Below are 24647 nucleotides of genomic sequence, written 5' to 3'. Positions count from 1 at the left end.
TACATTTAGAATTAATACAGTTTTCTTCTGGTTATCTTTTAATATTACGTAAAATGAGATATATGGAGATAACGAACAGTATTCAAGCTCAAAAGTTCAAAACAATACAAAAAAGAAACAAAGCAAACACGGGCCTCCAAATCATCAGAGGTGGGATCAGGTGTTATGGAGGACTGAGCATCCCCTGCCGACCGGTCGCACCTTTCGTGTGCTCTTTGTCATAATCGGGAAATAATGGTAATATCCGAAGACAATTCAGTGTGTAGTTAATTGCCTAACAATTAGTTTGAAAAACGTCAGTCTGCATTTGACTCAATGATAACTTGTATTTGCTGACAAGGTCATTGTATCGACCAAAAAGCTTACGAAATAATGATTTTAAACGACACTGTTTAAGTTCTTTTTTCATCAACTTGTTTGTCAAAGATTTACCTCGATTTAGAAATTGCACATACATGTATGTAGAACATGCTATTGCGCATCGAATAAACTGAGAGACATAACCCCGTATGCAGGTATACTGCTGCATAAGTAAGTGAAGCATACGATTGAAAAAGATAAAGTCATCACGTTTATTATGGAGCTTGGGTGTTAGATTACCATTACTGTTTTCTTTTTCAAGTATTATCTAAATATGGAACAGACTTGTCAGACGCTGTGGTATCTTTTATTTCAAGCACACTGGAATATATCTTGTCGAAATAAGAATAAAATTTACCATTATTGACAATACGTCGTCGATATCTCTAAATGTCGAGCTGAAGGCCACAGCAAGTGGTTTCTTCTTTTCACGTATAAGATTAAGGACAAATATGGACAAATTCTGCTTCATATGAATAAAAATAGGTCTGCTTATAACGGAGCACAAATGATACCCGTGGGAATTCCAATAGATTGTTGGAAGACCTAGTCTCCAAAAACCAAATAGATATTTTAAAACATGTCAATCAGAAACTCAAATAAAACAAAATAATTTTGCAAATGACCAATGACAAGGTAAGTTAGTTTATGAGTTCCATTATTATTGAAACATCAGCTGTCAATGATATAAAAAAGGCCTGGGCTTTAATTTATTGTGAGGAATGGTTGTGTATAAAGTTGAAAAGTCGTAAGTTTTTAAGCTGAAACCCGCTTTGTAGGAATTTTTATGAAGTTTCGGAATCAACTATAGATAGGGTTATTCAAATTCATTTTGGTTGTTTGGGTTATTAAAAATATTCAAAACTTACGAGGGTTGCCCGGAAGAACGTGAAGATGTTCAATATCTTTTGTTTCACTGGTACTATAAAGTTAAAAATCGGTATACATCATGATAAACATTTTTTGAATGATGCCTAAAAAGTTAAATAAAATACCTCTATAAATAAATTTTTCCTCTCTGGTAAACAGATCTAACAAATCAGCGTTCGGCGCAACACTGACGATACGAGGTCAAAACGCATCTCGTAGTGTTTGTGAATCTGTTCTGGAAACTGTGCCTTTAAAAATTCATTTAAGCATACATTTGGAATTGTATTTAATTTTGTTTTTGTTACCAAGTTATCAATCTTAAATACTAGTGTTACCAAAAGATCGTGGAGTTAATTCTTTTAACAGACAATTTCACAATCTCGAACATAAACTTAAACAGGTCGGAGAGAATACTCGAAATCGGGTATCATCCGTGAAATCGCGTATAATACTCGATATTAGGGTATCGTTGAATCCGCGAAATCGGGTATTCCGTGCAACTTTCTTTAAAAACAAATGAATAAAGCAACGGCGCATTATGCCAATTACTGTTACTTGTACATCAGTATCTTGTGGATTTATTTTTATTAAACCTAATTCATACGGTTGTCAAATAAGTTTTAAATCACACCACAAACACTGCTGGGGTAACAAAGATTATTATTATTTTTCAATATAATTTCTAAAAACAAATAACTACACTTCGTTTGTCTTTATTTCCAATTAAAGTATTCCATATACTTAATTTTCTAATTTGTGCACTATTCAAAATGTGAAACTTTAAAGAAATTGAACAACTAACGCCGTGTTATGTATTTTTACTGAAAAATGTATGGCGTCCCTTTCACGCGAAATATAAATTATTCCTAACAGCGAGAGAGTACAGTATAAGCGAGTCATAGGTGTATATCTCTGCCATAATAGAATACCAACGTTATTATAAAGAAGAAAATAGAATAAGATTAAATAAATACCTACGGGAAAACAGGTTGAAAATAGCTAATTGAAGGTGAGTATCTTTTTTATGTCAGTTTAGCATGGAAATTTTTACTCAAAGACACCGTAAATTTTTTGGTTGCGTTTTAATCGATACAAGATATGCTATTTTTTTCTTTATTTTATGAATTTGTGTGAAAATTGAGAGCAAGAAGTCATATGAACAGGATTTTCTTGTTTGGTTTTTTTTTTTTTTTTTGGGGGGGGGGGTATAAATAAAAGTCAAATGTGTACATCTTTTCATGAGCTTATAATACATTGAATTTCTCAATATTGATCGAGGTACAGTCATACATGTATTGAAATATGAATTACATAGTCAAAATTACACATTTCTTATAGTTTTTACGTTTATGAATATGTTAATGAACAAACTGAAATAATGGAGTGTTCAACTGCCTTGGAAACTCTTGTCTTACTTTTTGGGAATAAAATTCCTCATCGGACATTAGAATTTCATAAAAATTGTAGCCACTTCCCTTCTTTATTATACCATTTCATAGACAGGGTAAATTTTACCTCTTTACCTTCTATATTTTCCTTATATTGATATCTTATACCTCATTATAATATGCGAATACAACGCACTATCTGATTGGTTCTAGACAATATGTCACAGTTTTCTTTTAGTTATTTTATCTATGATACTTATTACTCATGGCAATAACTTTTCCTAATACTCATCTATAATGAAAAAATGTGTTAAAAAATAAACATGAATTCTAGTTACTTGTAGTCTCATATTGTGTTAGAAAATAATAGGTTGCTTTTTGTTTACCTACATAATTTTTATTTGATGAATAAATTTTCCCTACAATTAAAAATATATAACCAGTTTAACAGACCGTGACATTCAAAGAGAGGTCTCTTGCACACACGTAGAACACAGACGAGGTTGTTTTGTCAGAGGTGGTCAAGAAGCTTACGATCAACAGTTATGTTCTCTCATAAGCTGTATTCCTGAAACTATTACTGTCTCTGCTAAAATGTTGAAGACATATTCTGCAAATATGTATGAAGGATAATAAAAAAATGATTTTCAAAAAAAAAAAAAAAAAACCAGAAAGAGGTTTTTTAGCCGAAATTTTAGACATTCTTATCATTACATTATTTATACATTCATAAATAAATTTGATTTTATGCACAAGATGAATGTGAAAGTAATTAATGACGCATAATTAGATACGATAGACAATCCCTTGTTTATACATGACATCATATCTTGTGTGTGAAATGTGTTTCCGTACAATTTGATTTATTTACAAATTGTTCATGTTTGTCGTGTTGATGAGGCATTATTATAAATTCCCGAATTCTGATACTTTACCATTCTGTTGTGTTGGGAAGGAACATTAGGAAGATGCATATACTTTCAACATCATGAAAAATATAAAACAAATCGAACGCCTTTTTGTGTGCAGAACATGAAATGTACTGACCTCCACGGGTATTTTTGTCCTGGGCGCATTAATCTTGACGCCCAAATTCTTACTTGGCTAGTGATACCTTTAGAAAACATGGGTATCTAGATGAAAATTAACTCGGCAACATGCGCCATCCTATTGTGTAAGTTTTATTAGGTGATTACACCTTCTATACCCGATTTCGCGGATTCAACGATACCCTAATATCGGGTATTATACGCGATTTCACGGATAATACCCGATTTCGAGTATTCTCTCCGACCTGTTAAATGAATTTTCTAAAAGCGGTCTTCACGTAGGCCTTAGACGTCCTGCTCTTGTCTTTTTAGTTCGTCTTTATTTAAGTGGTCTATTTTCTCTGGTGTTGCTTCATAATTTCGTGCTCCACATTACCGCTAAACGTCACCATGTTTGACAATATCTAATTCAAAGCGCTTTGGCACATACCATCTTATATTCGTCCTTAATAATGTCAAATAAACAAACCTTATAAAGTATTTTTGAAGGTAAAATTTTTGACGTTATTTTGCCGTATAGCCTAATAACAAAGAAAACTTCATTGACAATGCTATTTGTCAAAGTCAAAAAATTGTCGCTGCCCACCGATATTTTACATCCTTTAAATTCTGTTTTTATATGTAAACGACATCAAAGGCCTATAATGTTTTGTCAAAATATCAAAAAGATGATTTTTCAACATAATGCAAAAAAAATATTTATTTTGGTTGAATAGTATTTGGAATATAAAAAAAAGTTCGCGTTTTTCTGGGACAACCCTAGTTCATATGATTTCGAAGAATTTCTTCCTTAGAAAGGGATCTATGAGTATATGTTGGATTACCAGTTGTAGAATAATAATAATAATAATAATAAATTTAAAAAAAAAATCTTTAAAAACACTTTATTTGCTCCCTAGGATATAATTGGTGCATTTAGATCCCTTGCGTTCTTTATATGAAATCTGGAGGAAGGGAAGCAATTCTGTTGAGTAGGGGTCTTCAATGGGTAATATTTTACAGCATACATAAAAAACTTTCATTTAGTCATTAGAATTTTACATATTCTGAGATCTCATTTCGTCCAAGCAAGCCGTTATACTACTAAACCAGCAAGCCATTCAACAATTTAATACCCTTATTTAAGGAATCACTGTCTAGTTTTGAGAGTATGCCAGGGCATCAACAATAGTGGGAAACATGGGATAATTTGCATAACGGGCGAAGCCCGTTATGCTAAAATTATCCCATGTTTCCCACTATTGTTGATGTCCCTGGCATACTCTCAAAACTAGACTGTGATCCCTTATATTTCCATTTCAATGCGAAATAAAATTGTAGACTTAGACATTAAGAATGTAGACTAATCGATTTAAATTACACGAACTCTTCCATGCCAGTTTCAATAGTCCTCGCACACTGACGTCAAACACAAAGGCAGCCGCACGAGATTTACATGCATATTTGGCCTCCTTAGCGTCAGACACAGAGACAGATTCGCACGAGATTTGCATGCGTATTAGGCCTCCTTAGCTGCTGACCTATCGACCTGCCTAATTTACATTCTGGCAGAATTATCAGGAAATCAACTCCGCTTACTTTCAAAGGGTTATTATAGAGAAAAAATTTAGAAATGGAAATATTTAATCATTAATTCTAAATAATTCAACAAACTTTTTGCCGGTGTGAGGCAACCTTTCGGTCTATCTTTGACACTTTGGAACACATCAGATGTGAAAAAATTACAATAATAATAAAACAATTCAAAACATTTTATAAAATTTTTAAAGCACAAGAAAAGAATAAAAATATCTCTAAAAACCAGGGCGCTTTTGATTCGGCTGGAATCAAGGCGTTTTTGAAAAGTGAAAATAATTTATTGCACTGTCACATGAAATTATTAAATCTTCTAAAAGTATATGTTTGCAAACAGTGATTTTTAATTTTATCAAAATATGGCTATAATATTATGTCATTTGATAAAGAATATAACAATTTAAAGCATGAGTTTCTCTTAGATTTTGCGATCTCTGGGTTACCTCTCCACGATTTGCAAACGTTTCTTTTTAGCGCATTTTTATTTGAAGAAGCACGAGGTTAACTCAAGACTTAGTTGAATTTTGCTTTTAAAACTGTGTAAATATCGATCATATTAACACAATTTGAAGAAAGATATGGGTCTCTTATTACAATAAAAACAAACCAAAAATTAATGTACGAAGGCTGATACTTTTTACTGTATTTAGGTTTAATACTTTTTTAAAATACAACATTTGTGGTACCTGAAATGCCAAAATTGGGTTCAAATTGGTATGCTCATTTAAACACATAATGGTTGTCTTTTAATATTAACTGAGAAGTGTGAAAAAATTATTTGCGCATAATATAATAGCCGTTTTCGTTTTAATTTCTATTTTTATTTATTTCCTTTTTACAATTATTTCATTAGTATTAAGAAATATGAAAAAAAATATTTATGCATTTTATATGTGTTTTATTTGTATTATATTTGTTTTTAGTAAAGCTTCCTTGGTAGCAGTATAGTCAGTTTGCTATTGTTGCTTAGATCAGCTTCTGTATTTGGTTCTAGAGTCTCTCTATTTTAATACAATAGTGACTTTTACTAAAATCTAATTGCTTTATGTGTCCACAAGGTAGAAATGTTGATATATGCTCTTAACGCATTCTATTTTTTTCACTCAAAGTGTGTTGATTTGGTTCTAAATTTGACGCACTTTAATTTTTTTTTACATTTATTCAGAGGGTTTTGATTTGTTCCAAATTTAAAAGTATACTCGATTCTCATTATATCGCGGGTTTCATTGTATCGCGGTATATTGCAAAAACTTGGATACGTAGCCTATATTCTTTTTTTTTTGATGGACAATCCGTATGTTGTCTGAATGGTTACTTTTTTGACGATTAAGAGGTATGGAACATTTCTTTGAAAAAATAAATATTCATATAAAACGTAATTTTACAGATTATATTTAGACCATTAAGTTTATAACCTATTAAAATTATAATAAAGTTCCATCTTTTAAAGATCTTTAGTTTGTACAATTGTTTATTTTTCATGTAGAATTACATTGTAAATTCAAAAATAAAAATTGAGGTCCATGTCATCTACAAGTCTCCAATGCCGCGATACAATGGGACTCTCCAATTTAGAAGGCAAATAAGACTTCCCTTTTTAAAAATAGACCACAAATTAAACTATGCAAGCTTGGAAAATAATTTGGCACTAAAAAGTTAGGCCATAGTTCGAATTAAAAACATCATTAGCTATAAGTTAAATTAAGAATTTGAAAGTACATTTTTTATGCCAAAAAATTAAGTACCGCGATATAATGAGACACCAGTATACGTTTTTTTTTTCAAAGTGCGTTTTCACAACCATGGAGACATATCAATTTTTATGAAATGTAATACAATTATACATTTTATTATTGATAAAGAGATGACACTCGTAATTAAGGAGGCTTTTTCTTCAATTGTCCTATCATCTCTCATTATGTTTCTTCACTCCCAAAGAGTGTTTTTTTTCTAAAATATTAGAGAAACCCTAGCGCGTTATCCTTTATCAATTGTCAAGATCCGTGAAATGTTCCCAATCTTGAAGAAATTTAGTATTTCTATATACATGTATATGCCTAAATCTTTTGACAATTTTAATTGTTTGTCAAATCATGGCACGAGCACACGGTGGGTGTAGCCGGTCAACAGAGATACTTATTCCTCTACTGCACCTGGTCTCCCCTCTGATGGCTGCAGAGGCCCGCTGTAGTACCAGCTTTATATTGTTTCAACGGACTTTTGACCTTAATTACTGTTCGTTATCTAAATATTTCTTTTAAGTGCTTAAAATACAGGTATATTCAATAAATATGTTAATCTGAAATGAAATTTTGTTTTAAAAATAACAAACTTCACTAAATTGTTTTCTAATTGCATAAATAAAAATAAACTATATCATACATACATATAAATTTAAAACCTTACCTGATAAAGCACATTTGTATCCGCCTTCTCAAGCGCAAATAGTGGCCGCAATGAATTCTCCAGAATAAATAGGTTTTGTAATAAGTATTCTCAACCAATGAAATTAGAGTTCAAATTTCTTTCTATTTAAAAGCCCAGATAGCATATAAACGCAGAAAAAACATTTTGTAGATAAGGATAGTGTAAATTAATGTACGGATAATAGGTATCCACTTAAAAAATCTTTAATTATAAACAAAAAGGTCCGGGAATGAATTTCAAATGTATATATTTTTCTTGTATACTTAGTATATGAAAAACAATACAATTTTATTTTCTAGAAAATTATATCTACGCCGAAAGATGGGAAATCTACTCTCTACTGGTAATGTTATGTTATCTTGACCGATGTGATAATAAGAATAATCTGTGATATTATATTTCATAGAATAAAAAGTAAATAGATAATTATCCTTCCAGGAGCTGAAAATACTCAGCCTGAATACGAAGGTGAGTTTTTTAAAACTTGTTTACAATCTTCATTTTTATGCATGATCTATATATTATAATTCTGATTTTTTTTAGATTTTACAGTAGACCTTAATACAGTAACGATAATAAATTCATCTGCGTTGTGTTAATCAGTTTTCTCACGAATGCATCATGAATGTTGTGTTTTTAGAGAAATTTGGAACTACGAGGGATGTCTAAAAAATGAATGGTTCTATATATATTTATTTTATGTTAAAATATTTCTTTCATAAACCATATTATAATATTTTTATTGATAAACCTAATTTTATTTAAACGGGGTCTGTCTTTAAAGGTGTGCTCACAGACTAAGGTTAAAATGCAATAAGCTTCAAAATAATGTGCTTGGATTAAACTGATATTTTTCTAAATAAAACAAGTCAAAGCTTGACACAAAATTACATGTAACACAATTAAAGAGACTAAAATCATTTTCTGATATCTTAAGTTTCGCTTACTATATAAGCAGTGAAAATACTAGACCAAAAATCCTAAGGATTATGTTTCAAAACTTGATAGAAAACGCGACGTTGGCTGTCCGAACGGCACAGCGCTCAGTCATAAAATTTTGTTTTAAAACGGTTGAAAGGAAGTCAGAGGCAAAATATTTGTTCAAACAACTCAAAATTACTGAAATATATTTAGTTTATTGATATGAGATTGGTATGAACGATTTTTCAACGTTATGTGAAAACTAAAAGACAAGAAGTCTAAAATACATGTTTTTTTATGAGAATGGTTACATGTATTTCTATTCATGACATTGTTGGACTAGATTGTGTAGCCTATGTGTCCGAACTGATGATTTTGATGACTCTGTAAATAAAGTTGAATTGTTTTGAATTTTAAAAATTAAATCAATTACATGTATAATATATACATAAAAATAATTGCTAGCTATTGACAGAGTGGCATAATAAAGAAATGTAGGTTGTGTTCATGAAAATGTGTTAAAAATTTAAAATCCAAATGTTTGACGTCATAATGAATTTTGCTTTATGTCCGACTGACCCGTGCAACTAAGTATTTACACATATTACATTTGCTGAAAAGAATATATTGTTTTATTTTTTTACTATTCTATGGTAGATATAAAATATTATTGTATACGATTGCTAGGACTTAATTAAGAAAATTATAGCATTTGTCCACGAACTTTATGGACAACCCTCATATTTTCCATAATTTGAATTTCAACATGTGAGTCTTAAATGTAAAGTTTAAAATACATACAGTCAAGTTTACTTTTTAAATTCCTTTGCTTATTGATAAGGTTTTAATTCTTCTTTTAATTTCTATTGAATGGGTATGAAGTTCAAAAAGTTAGAAATTTATTTGGTTCATTGGTCATGAAGTTGCCTATATTTGACCATACGTATTATATAAAAAAGCTAAAATTGCACTGCCTTTGATGATTGGTTAATTGAAGTTATGTGTATGGTGATTTCACTGCTCCCTTATTTAATTAATTGATTCAAATTCTTAACATGGAGTGAGTTGTAAGAGAAATTCATGCAAGAAATTCGATGAAAACCACCTACATACCAGCTTCCAGAGTCTATGACTTTTGATCCACTTAAACCTTTGCCAGAATAGACTAGGTTTGATGGGGGTTTGCCATTATTAATCTGGTGATATCACACCTTTTGAACTCTCCTGACTTCATGTTATTGACCAATCCGAGTAAGCAAATTAAACAGAAAATCCAAGAAAATCTTGGAAGTTGGCAATAATTTCAAAATACCAGTAACATTAGTTCCATTTATTTACTGTTATATTTATTGAAATTTTAAATATTATGCAAAATCTCTGTTAAAGTACCATTATTTAATTATAGTTAGGTTGCATTAAATTAATTCTACCGCGATTTTGTGTATAGGGTAATGCCAACTGTTGTTTATTGTTTGTTTCTTTTCAAACTAAAAGTGTCATCCCCTAGTTCAATATCTCAACAAAAAAAAAAATAAAAAAATAAAATAAAAAAAATAAAAATAAAAAAAACAATTGCAAAAGCACATTACGTTTCTTGGGTGTAAAATTCACATTACATGATTTTTTTTTATATACAGTTAAACGTGACGAAGGTCCACCACCTCTGAGAACAAGACCTTGGAGAAACTTTGACTGGCGGGTAAGTACAATAGATCTTTAACAACAAAATCAAACAAACAAACAAAAAAAAGGTCAGACGACATATCTGTTTTTGGAAATGTATGCACTTAATAGAAAATCGTTATTCTCTTGAAATTTTATATTTGTTCTCAAATGTCTATAGAAATAAGTAGATAAAAAAATTGATATAGGTAATAAAAAAAAAATACTGGATTAAGAAATACCAACTTCTAGTATTTTAACAAGTATACTTCAATTTTTGTGAAGACACGTGCACTTGTTAAAATATTAAAATTCTTTGGATTATATAATATTTTTGCATGATTGTGAGGGACATACGAAGATTTATTTAGCCAAGAAAAATCATATTCTCCGAGAGCTTCGCCCAAGTAGAATATGAGGTGGGCTATGCGATTATCCTTGTTCCCAGTCTCTGTTATGCTTCATATACTCGGCGTCACTAGGCAAGGATGAGACAGGGGACCAGGCCAGCCATGCGATATGATGGTAGAGCATGCCGACGACAGGGGTATGTGAATTTTTATGGCCCTGTTACGTCACGTCATAATCTAGAACCAATCAGATAACGCGTTTTATAAAATATTTATAATTAGGTATAAGAACATACATTTTTACATCCAATAACAGCAGTCACTAAGCCCATAGAAGCTAGCAACCAATAAGGAAATTCATCAAAGAATAGAGAGTACTTACACGCAATGCTGTTTTTATACTTTATTTCAGCCAATTAAAGAAAAAAAAAATGGATAATTAATGCAACAATTAATTAAATAATAAATCAGACACTCGGAGGAAGTAAGGCTCACCTGCATAAAAAATCATTCTTTTAAAACCTTTTTAAAACTTAAAAAATAAGAAATAAATTATTTTATCATAATCATAATCAACTTGACCAAACAAGCACTAGGAAATGGTTAACTACTCCATGCAGGAAATATTCCTTTTCAACTGTTTCAAGGACCTCAAGAATACGAAAGAGCTAATAAGCTAACCTGATATTTGGTTACTCTATCGATTTTATATTACCGAAAGATGGCACGAGTGTAAACTACATGTACGTTGAAGTAGCTATCAAACAATATTACTGGGACAACTTAATGGATCTATATTATTATTACTATTATTTACAGCAATCAGTACATGTAATTAATGGCTTGGTGCCACAAGGTGGTTCCAAAAGCATCTTTTAATATTACAGGCAGATATTATACGCTTTATCTTTGAAGTGTTCACCAATGCTTACCGGGGCAAGGGACAGGGGCCCTAGGGCTATTATTTCCCACCTTCAAAATAGGACTGTAGGGGCACCACCAAGTGGTGCCAAGTGCGTGGGGCATATTTCAAGCATTCATTTGTCCTCCATTTCTGAGAACCTGAACAATCTATCACTGGGAATGGATTAAGGGTCTTAGGGGGTATCCCCTGTCAAGGTTTCAAAGGGTCCCAGGCGCTGGAAAGGCTAACCTGAACTTTGATGTTTTTCAGCATTGTATATAATGAATCTGGAAAAGGGCAGCTATTATACACTTTATCTTTGAAGTGTTCACCAAATGATTACCGGGGCAACGGACAGGGGCCCTAGGGCTATTATTTCCCACCTTCAAAATGGGCTGTAGGGGCACCACTAAGTGGTGCCAAGTACGTGGGGCATATTTCAAGCATTCATTTGTCCTCCATTTCTGGGAACCTGAACAATTTATCACTGGGAATGGGTTAAGGGTCTTAGAGGGTATCCCCTGTCAAGGTTTCAAAGGGTCCCAGAGACAGGAAAGGGCCTGTTGGCTAACCTGAACTTTGATGTTTTTCAGCATTGTACATGTATATTATGAAACTGGAAAAGGGCAGCTATTATACGCCTTATCTTTGAAGTGTTCACCAAATGATTACCGGGGCAAGGGACAGGGGTCCTCTGTCATCCAGTATTGACCACTCAACATAGAAATCACCTAGTAGTTCAACATATTTTGTTAAACTGAACGCGACATTCGTCGTAAATTTAAAAAAAAAATAACGACACGGCAGTTATATTGTATCTTAGGCTTTGAATAAATAACTTGATTTGTTTAACGTTGAAACCAATCCAAATAATTTGTTTTTACAGAAAATCTGCAATTTTATTAAACACCAATCGTGTTTCTCAAAACTATTTAGTACGGACTACTGTCTTGTTCAACCAGGAAGTTGGAACTCGTGACGTAATGCCTAAAGCGTATGCCTTTCAAGCAAAGAGTTGTCAGTTCGATACCGCTTGGGTGCATTTTTATTCTCTTTTTTTTTTGATTTTTTTTCTTTTTTTCTTCAACCAAATGACATAAACAGTTTAAAAGGTGGAAAGGCTCCAGTAACTTTTTTTTATGCACAAGCCTGGACTTTTGTTCACTAAAATGGGAAATATTTGCTTATGTAGAAATATTTTACTAAATATTATTTACAACTTTACATCATATGATTACTAGTATTTTCTTTTCTATGCCCCCTTAAACGAAGTTTCGGGGGTATATAGTTTTTGTCGTGTCCGTCTGTCTGTCTGTCTCTCTGTTTGCCTGTTTGTCCGCAAAAACTTTAACCTTGCCCATAACTTTTGATTAAGTGGAGCTATGACTTTCATATTTCACATGTGTATTTCTTGTGACAAGACCTTTCTTTGGGTACCACTAAATTTGACCTTTTGACCCTGACCTTAGAGTTTGACCCACTTTAACACAAAAAATTTTAATTTTTACTTTGGGTATAAGTTTTGAATAGTAGATACTAGGACTTTTATACTTCACATATATATTCTTTGTGACAAGACCTTTCATTGGATACCACCAACCTTGACCTTTTGACCTCGACCTTGGAAATTTACGTACTAATGAAAACTTTAACCTTGGCAATAACTTTTAAACGGTAAGGGATAGAGCTTTCATACTTTACATATGCAATCCTTGTAAGAAGACGCTTCATTGCATATTAAGACTTTTGACCCTTTGGCCTTGACCTTGGAGTTTGACCTACTTAAAAAAAACATTGACCATATCTTTTAAAGGGTTAGAGCTAGTGCTTTCATACTTTACATTTTTAATTCTTGTGAGAAGACCTTTCATTTGATATCAAGACCTTTGACCTTGATCTTGGAGTTTGACCTACCTTTAAAAAACAAACATTGACCATATCTTTTAAAGGGTTAGAGCTAGTGCTTTCATACTTTACATATTTAATTCTTGTGACAATACCTTTCATTTGATTTCAAGAGCTTTGACCTTGACCTTAGAGCTTGACCTACTTTCAATTTTTTTTAAACCTTGGCCAAAACTTTTGAACGGTTAGGGCTAGAGCTTCTATTCTTCGCATATGTATTCTTTGTGGAAAGGCCTTTCATTGGATATCAATTACTTTGACCTTCAGACCCTGAGCTTGGAGATTTCGAGACTATTAAAAAACACAAACCTTGACAATAACTTTTTAGCGGTTAGGGCTAGGGCTTCCATATTTAATAAATGTATTCTTTGTGGCAAGTCCTTTTATTGGATACCAATAACCTTGACCTTTTGACCTTGACCTTACAGATTTCCAGACTTTTGAAAAAATATTAACCTTGGCAATACCTTTTCAAGAATAAGGGCTAGTGCTTTCATACTTCACATATGTAATTTTTGTGACAAGACCTTTCATTTAATACCAATAACTTGACCTTCTGATCTTAATCTTGGAGTTTAACCTACTTTCAAAATCTTTTTACCCTTGGCCATAACTTTTGAATGGTTAGGGTAAGGGCATTTAGACTTCACACATGCGTTCTTTGGGGAAATAACTTTCATTGGATACCAATAACCTTGACCTTCTGACCTTGATCTTGAAGATTTCTGTACTTATGAAAAAAACTTTAGCCTGGTCATAATTTGGAACAGATGGTGATAGGGATTTCATGTTTCACAGTTGTATTTCCATTTAGGAGACACTACTTTAGGTACCAATTTATTAAATTTGTATTTAAGAAAAGTTTAATTTTTACTATGTTGTCATACTGGGGCATCAGAGTTTCACAAACACATCTTGTTTTTTTTCTTTTTTGGGGGGGGGGGGGGGGGGGGGGGGGTGATATTTTTCAATTTAATGGAAAATATTTGCATATGTATACATATTATATTATATAATATTATTTTCAAGTTCACATTTTAAGTTTAACGTTTGAAAAATCTCATTACCTCTATAAAGTGCAAAATTTCTATGTTAAAAGTATGAGACCTTCACAGAATCATTATTACATATTGCCATTTTACACCTCTTCGTAAACTAAGTTTTGGGTGTATGTAGTTGTTGTCGTGTCCGTCCGTCTGTCTGTTTGTCTGTTTGTCCGCAAAAACTTTAACCATGTTCTTAACTTTTGATTGAATGGAGCTATGACTTTCATATTTCACGTGTGATCTCCTTGTGACAAGACCTTTCTTAGTGTACCACCAAATTTGACCTTTTGACCTTGACCATGGAGTTTGACCCACTTTTACACAAAAATTCTAAACTTTTACTTTGAAAATATCTTTTGAACAGTAAATACCGAACAATTATACTTCACATATGTATTCTTTGTGGAAAGACCTTTCATTTGATACCAACAGCATTGATATTTTGATCTTGGAAATGTCTGTACTTATGAAATAATTTTAACCTTGGCTATAACTTTTGAATAATAAGTGCTAGGGTTTTCATAATTTACACTCGTATTTAATCCTTGTGACAAGGCCTTTCATTGAATATAACGAATTTTTTACCAGTTGACCTTGACCTTGGAGTTTGACCTACTTTTTATTTTAACCTTGGCCATAACTTAACAACGATAAGGGCCAGCGCTTTCATACTTCCCATATGTAATCTTTGAGACAAGGACTTTTTTTTTTAGAAACCAACAACCTTGATCATTTGACCTTGACCCCGGGTTTTGTCCAACCTTTAAAAATGTTAACCTTGGTTATAACCCTTGAACAGGTGGTGCTAGAGTTCTATATTTCACATTTGTATTTCTTGTGAAAAGGCCTTACTTTTAAAGGTACAAACATATTTGATCTGCATTTGAGATCAGCTTTACCTTCGCTATGTTGCCATACGGGGGCATCGGTGTTTCACAAACATGTATTTTTTCATCTAACTTCTAGTGTGTTTCTTGTTGTTTTGATAAGGATGAATAATTTATTCCTGCCTAGTCCAATTTTGCAACAATCTTAGGTTGGAATATGGTAACAATTTGAATCCATTACAATTTTCTGAACAGACAGACAGACGTATGGACATAATTATATAACTATAATTAATTATACAATTATAATTAACGCACGATATACTTGAGTATGACCCAAATTAATGAAAAGCACTACCTCCGATTATAGGAACCTCTTTGTGATGACATTATCAAAGCAAAAATATGCTATTGATCACAGTAATTAACTAGAGGTACTGTGAGCAATGAGCTCGTTAAATGATAGCCCCGCCTCCCATATGAATGTAATGGCAATGTCAATGCTTTGCTATGGGAAACCTAAAATATGTATCGGATCACAAAGTAAAACAAGATGTGTTTGTGAAACTCTTATTCCCCCGTATGGCAACATGGCAAAGATTAAACTTTTCTTAAATGCAAATTTAATATATTGGTAACCAAAAGTAGGATATTCTCACTAAAACACAATTGTGAAATATGAAAGTAGGCCAAGGTTAAAGTTTTTCATAAGTAGGTAAATCCTCAAGGTCAAGATCATTGATATCCAGTGAAAGGTCTTGCCACAAAAAAATCATATGTAAAGTATGGGAACCTTAGTCCTAACCGTTCAGAAGTTATGGAGAAGGTTAAAAATTTTAAAAAGTAGGTCAAACTCCAAAATCAAAGGTCTTGCTATCAAATCAAAGGTCTTGTCATAAGGATTACATATATAAAGTATGAAAGCAATAGGTCTAACCCTTTAGAAGGACTAGTCAAGGTTTACTTTTTAAAAGTAGGTCAAACTCGAAGGTCCAAGGTCAAAGTTCATGGTATCCAATTAAGGGTCTTTTCACAAGGATTACATAAGTGAAGTATGATATCACTAGCCCTTCGTGTTCAAAAGTTATGGCCAAGATTAAAGTTTTTATGCACCCGCATCAAAAGATCCTTTGCGTATATTGTTTTGTCCTGTCTGTCTGTCTGTTTATCTGTTTGTCTGTCTGCAAACTTCAACCTTCGCCATAACTTTTGAACCATGAATGGTTGAGACTGTATGTTTGGTATGCATACACCACTAATTAAGCTCTCTTAAATGGCAACATGAACAATGACCTTGTGACCTTGATTGTGACCTACAGTGTATACGTTAAATATAGATTTTTTGTCGGCAAATATTAACCTTCGCCATAACGTTTGAACAAAGAAAGATAGAGACCTAATATTTGGCATGTATACTTCACTAATGAAGCCCTTTCACATGACACCAAGGACAATGATCTTGTGACCTTGACTATGCCCAATATGCTACATATAGCTTGTTTGGAACAATGAGAGATAGAAACTTCATATTTGGTATGCATACTTCACTTACCAAGTTCTTTCAAATGACACCAAGATAAATAACCTTGTGACCTTGACTGAACCTAATTGCTAAAAATATGTTTTTTTAAGGTTTGTTGCCGGCAGGAGCATTGTGTTTCACAAACGCATCTTGCTCATAAGTACAAAAATCTCCATGATCAAGGTCCAAAGTTCAAGGTAACTGGTATCACATGAAATGCCTTGTCACATAGAATACATAAGTAAAGTATGAAAGCTTTAGCCTTTACCGTTTAGAACTTATGGACAAGGTTAAAAAAATTAAAAGTAGGTCAAACTCCAAGGTCAAGGTCAAAGGGTCAACATCTGCTATCAAATGAAAGGTCTTGTCAGAAGGACTAAAGAATGAAAACACTAGACCTAACCCTTTAAAAGGATCGAGGTTTGGTTTTAAAAGTAGGTCAAACTCTAAGGTCAAGATCAAAAAGTCAATCTTATTATTTTCAAATCAAAGGTATTTCAACAAAAAATGCATTTGTGAAGTATAAATGTCCTGGTATCTACTGTTCAAAATATATGTTCAAAGAAAAAGTTTAGAATTTTTGTGTAAAAGTGGGTCAAACTCCAAGGTCAAGGTAAAAAGGTCAAATTTAGTGGTACATAAAGATAAGTTTTGTCATAAGCAATTTGCAATATGTAATAAAGATTCTGTGAGGGTCTCATACTTTTAACATCGAAAATTTTCAAACGTTTAACTTATGATGTAAACTTCTAAACAATATATAAAATATAAAAACATATGCAAATATTGTGTTTGTCAAACAATATGCGCCCTGTGGCAACAAAGTTAAAAAAACATATTTTTAGCTTAAAGTAACAATATATAATATTTATACATAAGCACATATATTCCATTGAAGTGAAAAAAGAGAAAAAGAGAATACTGGTAACCTTATTGTTCCTGGGGCCTTTAGACCTTTTTAAGTGTTTTCATGTCATTTGGGTTGAAGAAAAAATAAAAAATAAAAATAAAAATGCACCCAGCCGATATCGAACTCACAACTCTTTGCTTGAAAGGCATGCGCCCTAGCCACAAGGACACGAGTTCTAACTTCCTGGTTGAACAAGATAGTAATCCGTCCTGAATATTTTTGAGAAACACGATTAATGTATAATAAAATTGCAGGTTTTCTGTAAAAAAATTATTTGGATTGGTTTAAACTTTGAACAAATAGAATTCATTATTTAATGCCTAGGATACAATCGAACTGCCATGTCCTTACTTTGTTTAAAAATTTACGACAAATGTCGCGTTCAGTTTGACAGAATTTGTTAAACTAATTCGATAAGCATTTCTAAGTAGAGTGATCACTACTGGAGGACAGAGGGCCCCTCTCCCTTGCCCCGGTAATCATTTGGTGAACACTTCAAAGATAAGGCGTATAATAGCTGCCCTTTTCCAGTTTCATAATATACAATGCTGAAAAACATCAAAATTCAAGTTCGCTAACCGGCCTTTCCAAGCCCCTGGGACCCTTTGAAACTTTGACAGGGGATGCCCTCTAAGACCCTTAACCGATCCCCAGTGATAGATGGTTCAGTTTCCCAGAAATGGAGGACAAATGAATACTTGAAATATCCCCACGCACTTGATACCACTTGGTGGTGCCACTACAGCCCCATTTTGAAAGTGGGAAATAATAGCCCTGGGGCCCTTCTCCCTTGCCCCGGTAATCATTTGGTGAACACTTCAAAGATAAGGCGTATAATAGCTGCCCTTTTCCAGTTTCATAATATACAATGATTAAAACATCAAAGTTCAGGTTAGCCAACAGGCCCTTTCCAGCCCCTGGGACCCTTTGAAACCTTGAGAGGGGATACCCCCTAAGACCCTTAACCCATCCCCAGTGATAGATTGTTCAGGTTCCCAGAAATGGAGGACAAATGAATGCTTGAAATATGCCCCACGCACTTGGCACCACTTGGTGGTGTTACTACAGCCCCATTTTGAAAGTGGTAAATAATAGCCCTAGAGCCCCTCTCCCCTGCCCCGGTAATCATTTGGTGAACACTTCAAAGATTAGGCGTATAATATCTGCCTGTAATATTAAAAATGCTTTTGGAACCACCTTGTGGCACCAAGCCACTAATTACTGATTGCTGTAAATAATAGTTTTATAGATCTATTAAGTTTTCCCAATAATATTGCTTGACAGCTACTTCAACGTACATGGAGTTTACACTCGTGCCATCTTTCGGTAATTTAAAATCGTTAGAGTAACCAAATATCAGGTTAGCTTATTAGCCCTTTCGTATTCTTGAGGTCCTTGAAAGAGTTGAAATTCTTCCCGGGAGGAGTTTCCTGGTGCTTGTTTGGTCAAGTTGATTATGATATGATAAAATAATTTATTTCTGATTTTTTAAGTTTTAAAAAGAATATTTTTTATGCAGGTGAGCCTTACTGCCTCCGAGTGTCTGATTTATTATTTAATTATTTGTTGCATTAAATATCCATTTTTTTTTTCTTTAATTGGCTGAAATTAGGTACAAAAACAGCAATGCGTCTAGGTACTCTCAGTTCTTTGATGAATTTCCTTATTGGCTGCTAGCTTCTACGGGCTTAGTGGCTCCTGTTATTGGCTGCTATCTTCAGCCTGGTTTTGAAATAATTGTAGAGTTTGATTTAACATGCACGCCCTATTCAGACCTCTATTTAAAGGATTTTTCTTTTCTCACACTTTCGCTATGAATTTTACCCTGAACGCATATTATGTGCATATAATGATAAGTAAAAAAATGGTAATAATAATCATAGAAGTAATAATTTTGAATATCTGCTATTATAAAACATACTGTATGCAGAGTTTCTATGTTGAACTAAATATTGCAGGAATAAAGGGGTTTGCTTGTTTACAATTTTGAAAAACCATTGACCATTGTTCTCATACATAATAAGTTCTTGGGTAGTTATTTCGAATAAATCATAGTGCTCGCTCTTGATTTTTTTTCCGCTATTAATTTTTACTGGATTTATGCGATTGATCGCTGTTTATCAAATCATATATTATGAAATATTAAGCATTTGTGTTAGACATTAAAAGAGGTATGTTGGTAAAATAGGTGTGCACCTGATATCCTCTCTTATATTTTGTAGGTCCATACAATTTGTATTGGTTCAAAAACCGTTTGAGCTTTCTAACTGTTCATCATCTTCGTCTTCCATAAAAAGAGTACTTGTTTCCATTGTTAATGAGGAAATTTTATTTTGACTATTTAGCCTGAACGCTTTCCAAATGTAGTAAAAGTTAGATATTAGAGAGTTTCCGCACTGTTACTTGTATACTGTTCGTAGTTTCAATATTTTTCTCATGGAAGTAAACTACATAAGAAATATTTTCACAATGAATTGTCGACGATTTTTTCACGTTATTTCTAGATATCTTGATCATGACAAGGCATACACGGTGGGTATGTTTGTGTGTTTGTATGTTGTTTAACGTTCCTCTCGAGAAATTTTCACTCATATGGAGGCGCCATCACTTGTCAGTGGAGAGATGCAAATTTTGTCCTATACTAGGCAATCAGGGGCATTGAGCATTGATGGGTCTTTTTTGTGCCAGCATTTACTGCGACACGGTACCTCAATTTAAACAGTCTCATCCGAAGGAACGGTATCCAAGTCTCACAATGGCATTCGAACCCTCGACATAAGGATCAACTCCTTTCTTCGCGACTCTAGAGCAGACCGTCTAACCACTGCATCACGAGCGCGACCACACGATGGGTATGACCGATCGGCAGGGGCTCCCTTTTCCGTGGCACCTGATCCCACCTTTGATATTTTGCAAGTCTGCGGTTGCTCTGCACCAAATTTGTATTGTTTGAAGGTTTACTGAGCTTAATTACTGTTATTATCCTCCTTATATTTAATTCATAATGCTCTTGTTTTGTCCCCAGACATCAAACAACATAGAATACTACCTCTTAAAATTTTCGCGAGACAAATGTTTTGCTATCTTGGCATTATATCTTTGTTTTGTTTTTGTTTTTTGTTTTTCAGGAAAAAGACGAATTATTAGCTGAAGTGTCTAATTTTCGGATTAAGGGCGGAGTGAAATATCTAAACTGTATGTTACTTGGCCAAGCTGCTTCTGGAAAAACCTCATTTTTCAATACATGTGCTACAGCCCTCAAGGATGAAAAAAGAGTTCTGGCTCCGCTAGCAGTCTATAAGCCATCTGGAGGCAGTGTTACCTCAACTGTATGTATTTTTACATGCACAAGGTATTTGATATGAATTTATTTAACATGAAATACAATGATTTTTACATTAAGAATGTTGTAGTTTGAGACCCACCCATTATTTACAAAGGATGACAAAATATTGCCACTAAGAATATTTGATTGTCGTGGTCTGCACAATGTAAGTGGAGTGACGCCAGAGGATATTCAATTAATGGTTATAGGCCATGTCAAAAGTGGATATCAGGTACAAATAAATTTTCCTGAGCATCAAATTATACTTATATCGGTTTTTTGGCAAATTTTTTATTTTCAGATGTAAAATTTCACAGGTCGTATGACTATGTTGGGGAAGTTTGCTCAGCTGGCCGATAGATGAGGTCAGGTAGAGAACGTTTGACCAAATGAACTGTAACGTTTGTTACCACGGTAATCTCTCTTGTATCCAACCATTTGGAATTCTTTTATTGTTCCAGCGTTAACCAATTCCTTTTCATTATATTTTCTGGGAAGTTGGAATTCTAAAATAAATCCATCAGTTAGTTAAGCTGATAACATTACGTTTGGCAATACAATGGCATAGTGTTACCATACATGTTCTGTTAAGAGGATATTTTTTATGGTCCAATACTCGCCCAACAGTATTACAGTGGTCAGTAAATTATGACATATGGTCTTTTGATTAATACAGACGGTTCACGGCGTGTGTGACTGTTTGACAGAGATTGCTTACTCCTTTTACTCCTTTTAGGCACTTCATCTGGTGAATCCAGAGGCCAGTGTCCTCAAAATCATTTTTGCACTCTTCATCATTTTAATAGGGCTGGGTGGTTATGGCCATTTTTTAAACCACATTGATCGCATTTAGATGATCAATATATATATATATATATATATATATATATATATATATATATATATATATATATATATATATATATATACAAAAATTGTCAAATTTTAGAATTTTCTTTGCCAATAATAGTTGAACGGTAAAAATATCACATCTAAACGTTCTGTTATATCTGATGGTTAATTTGTTGACCCCCTAGCCTCCCTAAAGCTTAATGGTTGACACTATTTTTGTTACAATTATAGATAAACCCAGTTGCATCAATACAAAGTGACCATGCAAAATATCGATCTCAGCCAAATATAGGGGACAGGATCCATTGTCTCATATACGTTGTTAACGCTGACAATCCACAGTCAGCGTTGGCTGATGAATCGGCTGTGGAGATTTTCAAAAGAATGCGAGAACTATTGGCACCATTAAGTGAGTGTTTTCTCTTAACTTTTACATTTCCCGTAATACATAATCTCTTGACTATTTTAAATTATAGATAAACTTAAACTTTTCTTCAGTAAAGATGAACAATGAAATTAATTCATAAATACGTCACGATTGCACAGTCAATGTATGTTTTATTAGATGTACCACAGCTTGTTTTGATGAACAAGGTCGACAGGCTCCGGGCATCGTTGTCGGATGACATTTCTCAGATCTTCAGAAGTGAAGAGGTATATAGGAAGTTTAAAGTCGTTGCTGATTTCATGCAACTTCCTGACATGAATGTCTTGCCGATGTCCAATTACCATGATGAGACTAACCCTGATCCTAAGAAAGATGTATTAGCATTGTCAAATCTTAAAATGATGATGGACAGAGCCAACGACTTTTTGCAGAGACAAGACACAAGCAGTGCACCTGAAGATTTTTATGATTGATTAGAAATAAATATTAAGAAGATTTTCACTTGGCAAAAAATGTACCAAATATGTCAGATAAGACAGAAAACTTTATAAATGTCTGAAAATAAAAGACATATATTTGTTAATGTTATTCGACCTTATATATTGTCTGTTGTGAAACAATGCAATTTTACAAGATTAAATATTGGACTAAATTTGATGATTGGACGAATTCATAAAATTAAAAGATGTATCATTTATTTAAAATTATTGATATATGTATAGTTTCATTGGTGAGAATAACGCTTCACGTTCTTCAGAGATAAAGTATGTACTTGAAATACAAACAAAAGGTGTTTTTGTGATTTTTTTTTCCCCAAATTCACGTCTATTTTTTTTCCTAGGCATATCAGGTAAATTATCCTCGTTTTACTTATTTTATTTTTAGCAGAGGTTGTTAATTTGATGTTTGATTCTGAAAAATCGAAAAAATCTCTTGAATAAATCATATATATATATTAAATAGTATCAGTCGGCTGTAAACAATACGTTTTAATAGCATTACGAAAAATTATGCAAGTTTTAAACAAGTTCATTGTTAAAGGATGCATAAAGATTTGATTGAGGTAGAAAATAAATTAATTAAATATAAAAAAAAATTAAAAATATTAATTAATAATTCGTTTGAAATCAGTCTGAATCATTTTTTCAAAAAAAAAAAAAATAAATAAAAATAAAATAATAATAATAAAAATAAAAACTTTTCGGTATGAAAAGCTTATATATAATTCAACATTTTTCATGGCAAGCATCAAACCGACCAGAAAAAAGAACTAGGGTCATTTTTTTGCATAAAAGGGTCCTGTTCTTATATCAATTAATTGACTGTCAATCGCTGTCCATTTTCACGTATCAAAATAAAGAAGAGACAGTGCTTTCATTTTCAAAATTACCTTTTGAAAATTTGGTATTGGAAAACAGTCTTTGTAAAAATGCACAGCCCTCGATCAAAATTTTAAACAGTCATATATTATAATCTTCGGAGAAAGCTCTTTCGTTATGTAATTACATATTTTGGATCTAAGGTTGTGTTCTTTATGAAATATTGAAAGTTTACTTCAACGTTTGGCCAATTTTAACAAAATTTACAGGATATTGTGAAAATGACGTATTTCCTGACGTCATAATGCGTTGACTAGAGAGAAGATTACGTCATGCTCAATAGATACGTGGACACCAAGGGTCCTACGGATAAATACTGCATTGTCAACCATACCTAGCAGTTTTGATATTTCGGAAATTCACAGGGCCAAAAATGGCTTTATATGGCCTTTGCTCTTTTAATCATTTTTTTTAAAAAAAAAACACAATGTGCAGGGAACACAATATTTTCAAATTTGAAAGCAGTGGTATTTTTAATTCTAATTGAAAAACATATTAGTAAATCAAAAATAGACACATTATACTTTATTTATAAATATATACTTGTCAAAATTTCTAAGTCCCCACTTTTATCATTTTAAGTATTTAAAAACCTTAACATTAATTAACTAGTTGTTCACAATTTTGACTAAATTTTTCGACGATTGCCTGTTACGACCAAATAAAATTGAAATCGAATGTGTAATTACTCATCCATGACCCTTTTTGTTAAAAAGCATGAAGTGCAAGTTTCATATGTTTTCGGGTGTATCTTCCATTTATTTAAATTGCCATGTGTTCTCCATGTTTAGTTGTTTAGGAAAAACAGAAAAAAGCTTTTTTTAAAATGCCGTGTATGTACGGACGACAATGTGCAAGTGAAGTTGCCATGGTCCAAGCTGATGGTAGTAAAGGAAAGTTGTATTTCCTTCGTTTGTATTTGTTTATTTTATGTAAAACCGTTTAAAATACCGTCAGGAAGATGCACAAAGCTTATTGTATTCCTTA

At 32.8% G+C, this 24647-nt stretch overlaps 1 protein-coding gene across 1 annotated transcript; it reads left to right on the top strand.

Moving 5' to 3' along the window:
* Positions 1–7990: 7990 nt before the first annotated feature.
* Positions 7991–22760, top strand: LOC134243945 (interferon-induced protein 44-like). Its single transcript, XM_062726180.1, has 7 exons — positions 7991–8012; positions 8108–8137; positions 10228–10289; positions 20845–21045; positions 21130–21273; positions 22125–22302; positions 22459–22760. The coding sequence occupies exons 1-7, from the start codon at positions 7991–7993 to the stop codon at positions 22752–22754; spliced, it is 933 nt and encodes a 310-aa protein (XP_062582164.1). The 3' UTR covers positions 22755–22760.
* Positions 22761–24647: the final 1887 nt, after the last annotated feature.

The sequence above is a fragment of the Saccostrea cucullata genome, unplaced genomic scaffold (genome assembly GCF_032062105.1).
Source record: "Saccostrea cucullata isolate Sc308-1 unplaced genomic scaffold, CSIRO_AGI_Scuc_v1 ctg79, whole genome shotgun sequence".
In the NCBI taxonomy this organism is placed as follows: domain Eukaryota; kingdom Metazoa; phylum Mollusca; class Bivalvia; order Ostreida; family Ostreidae; genus Saccostrea; species Saccostrea cuccullata.
The sequence above is the reverse complement of the archived record's forward strand: the minus strand, read 5'-3'. Positions and strand labels throughout refer to the sequence as shown.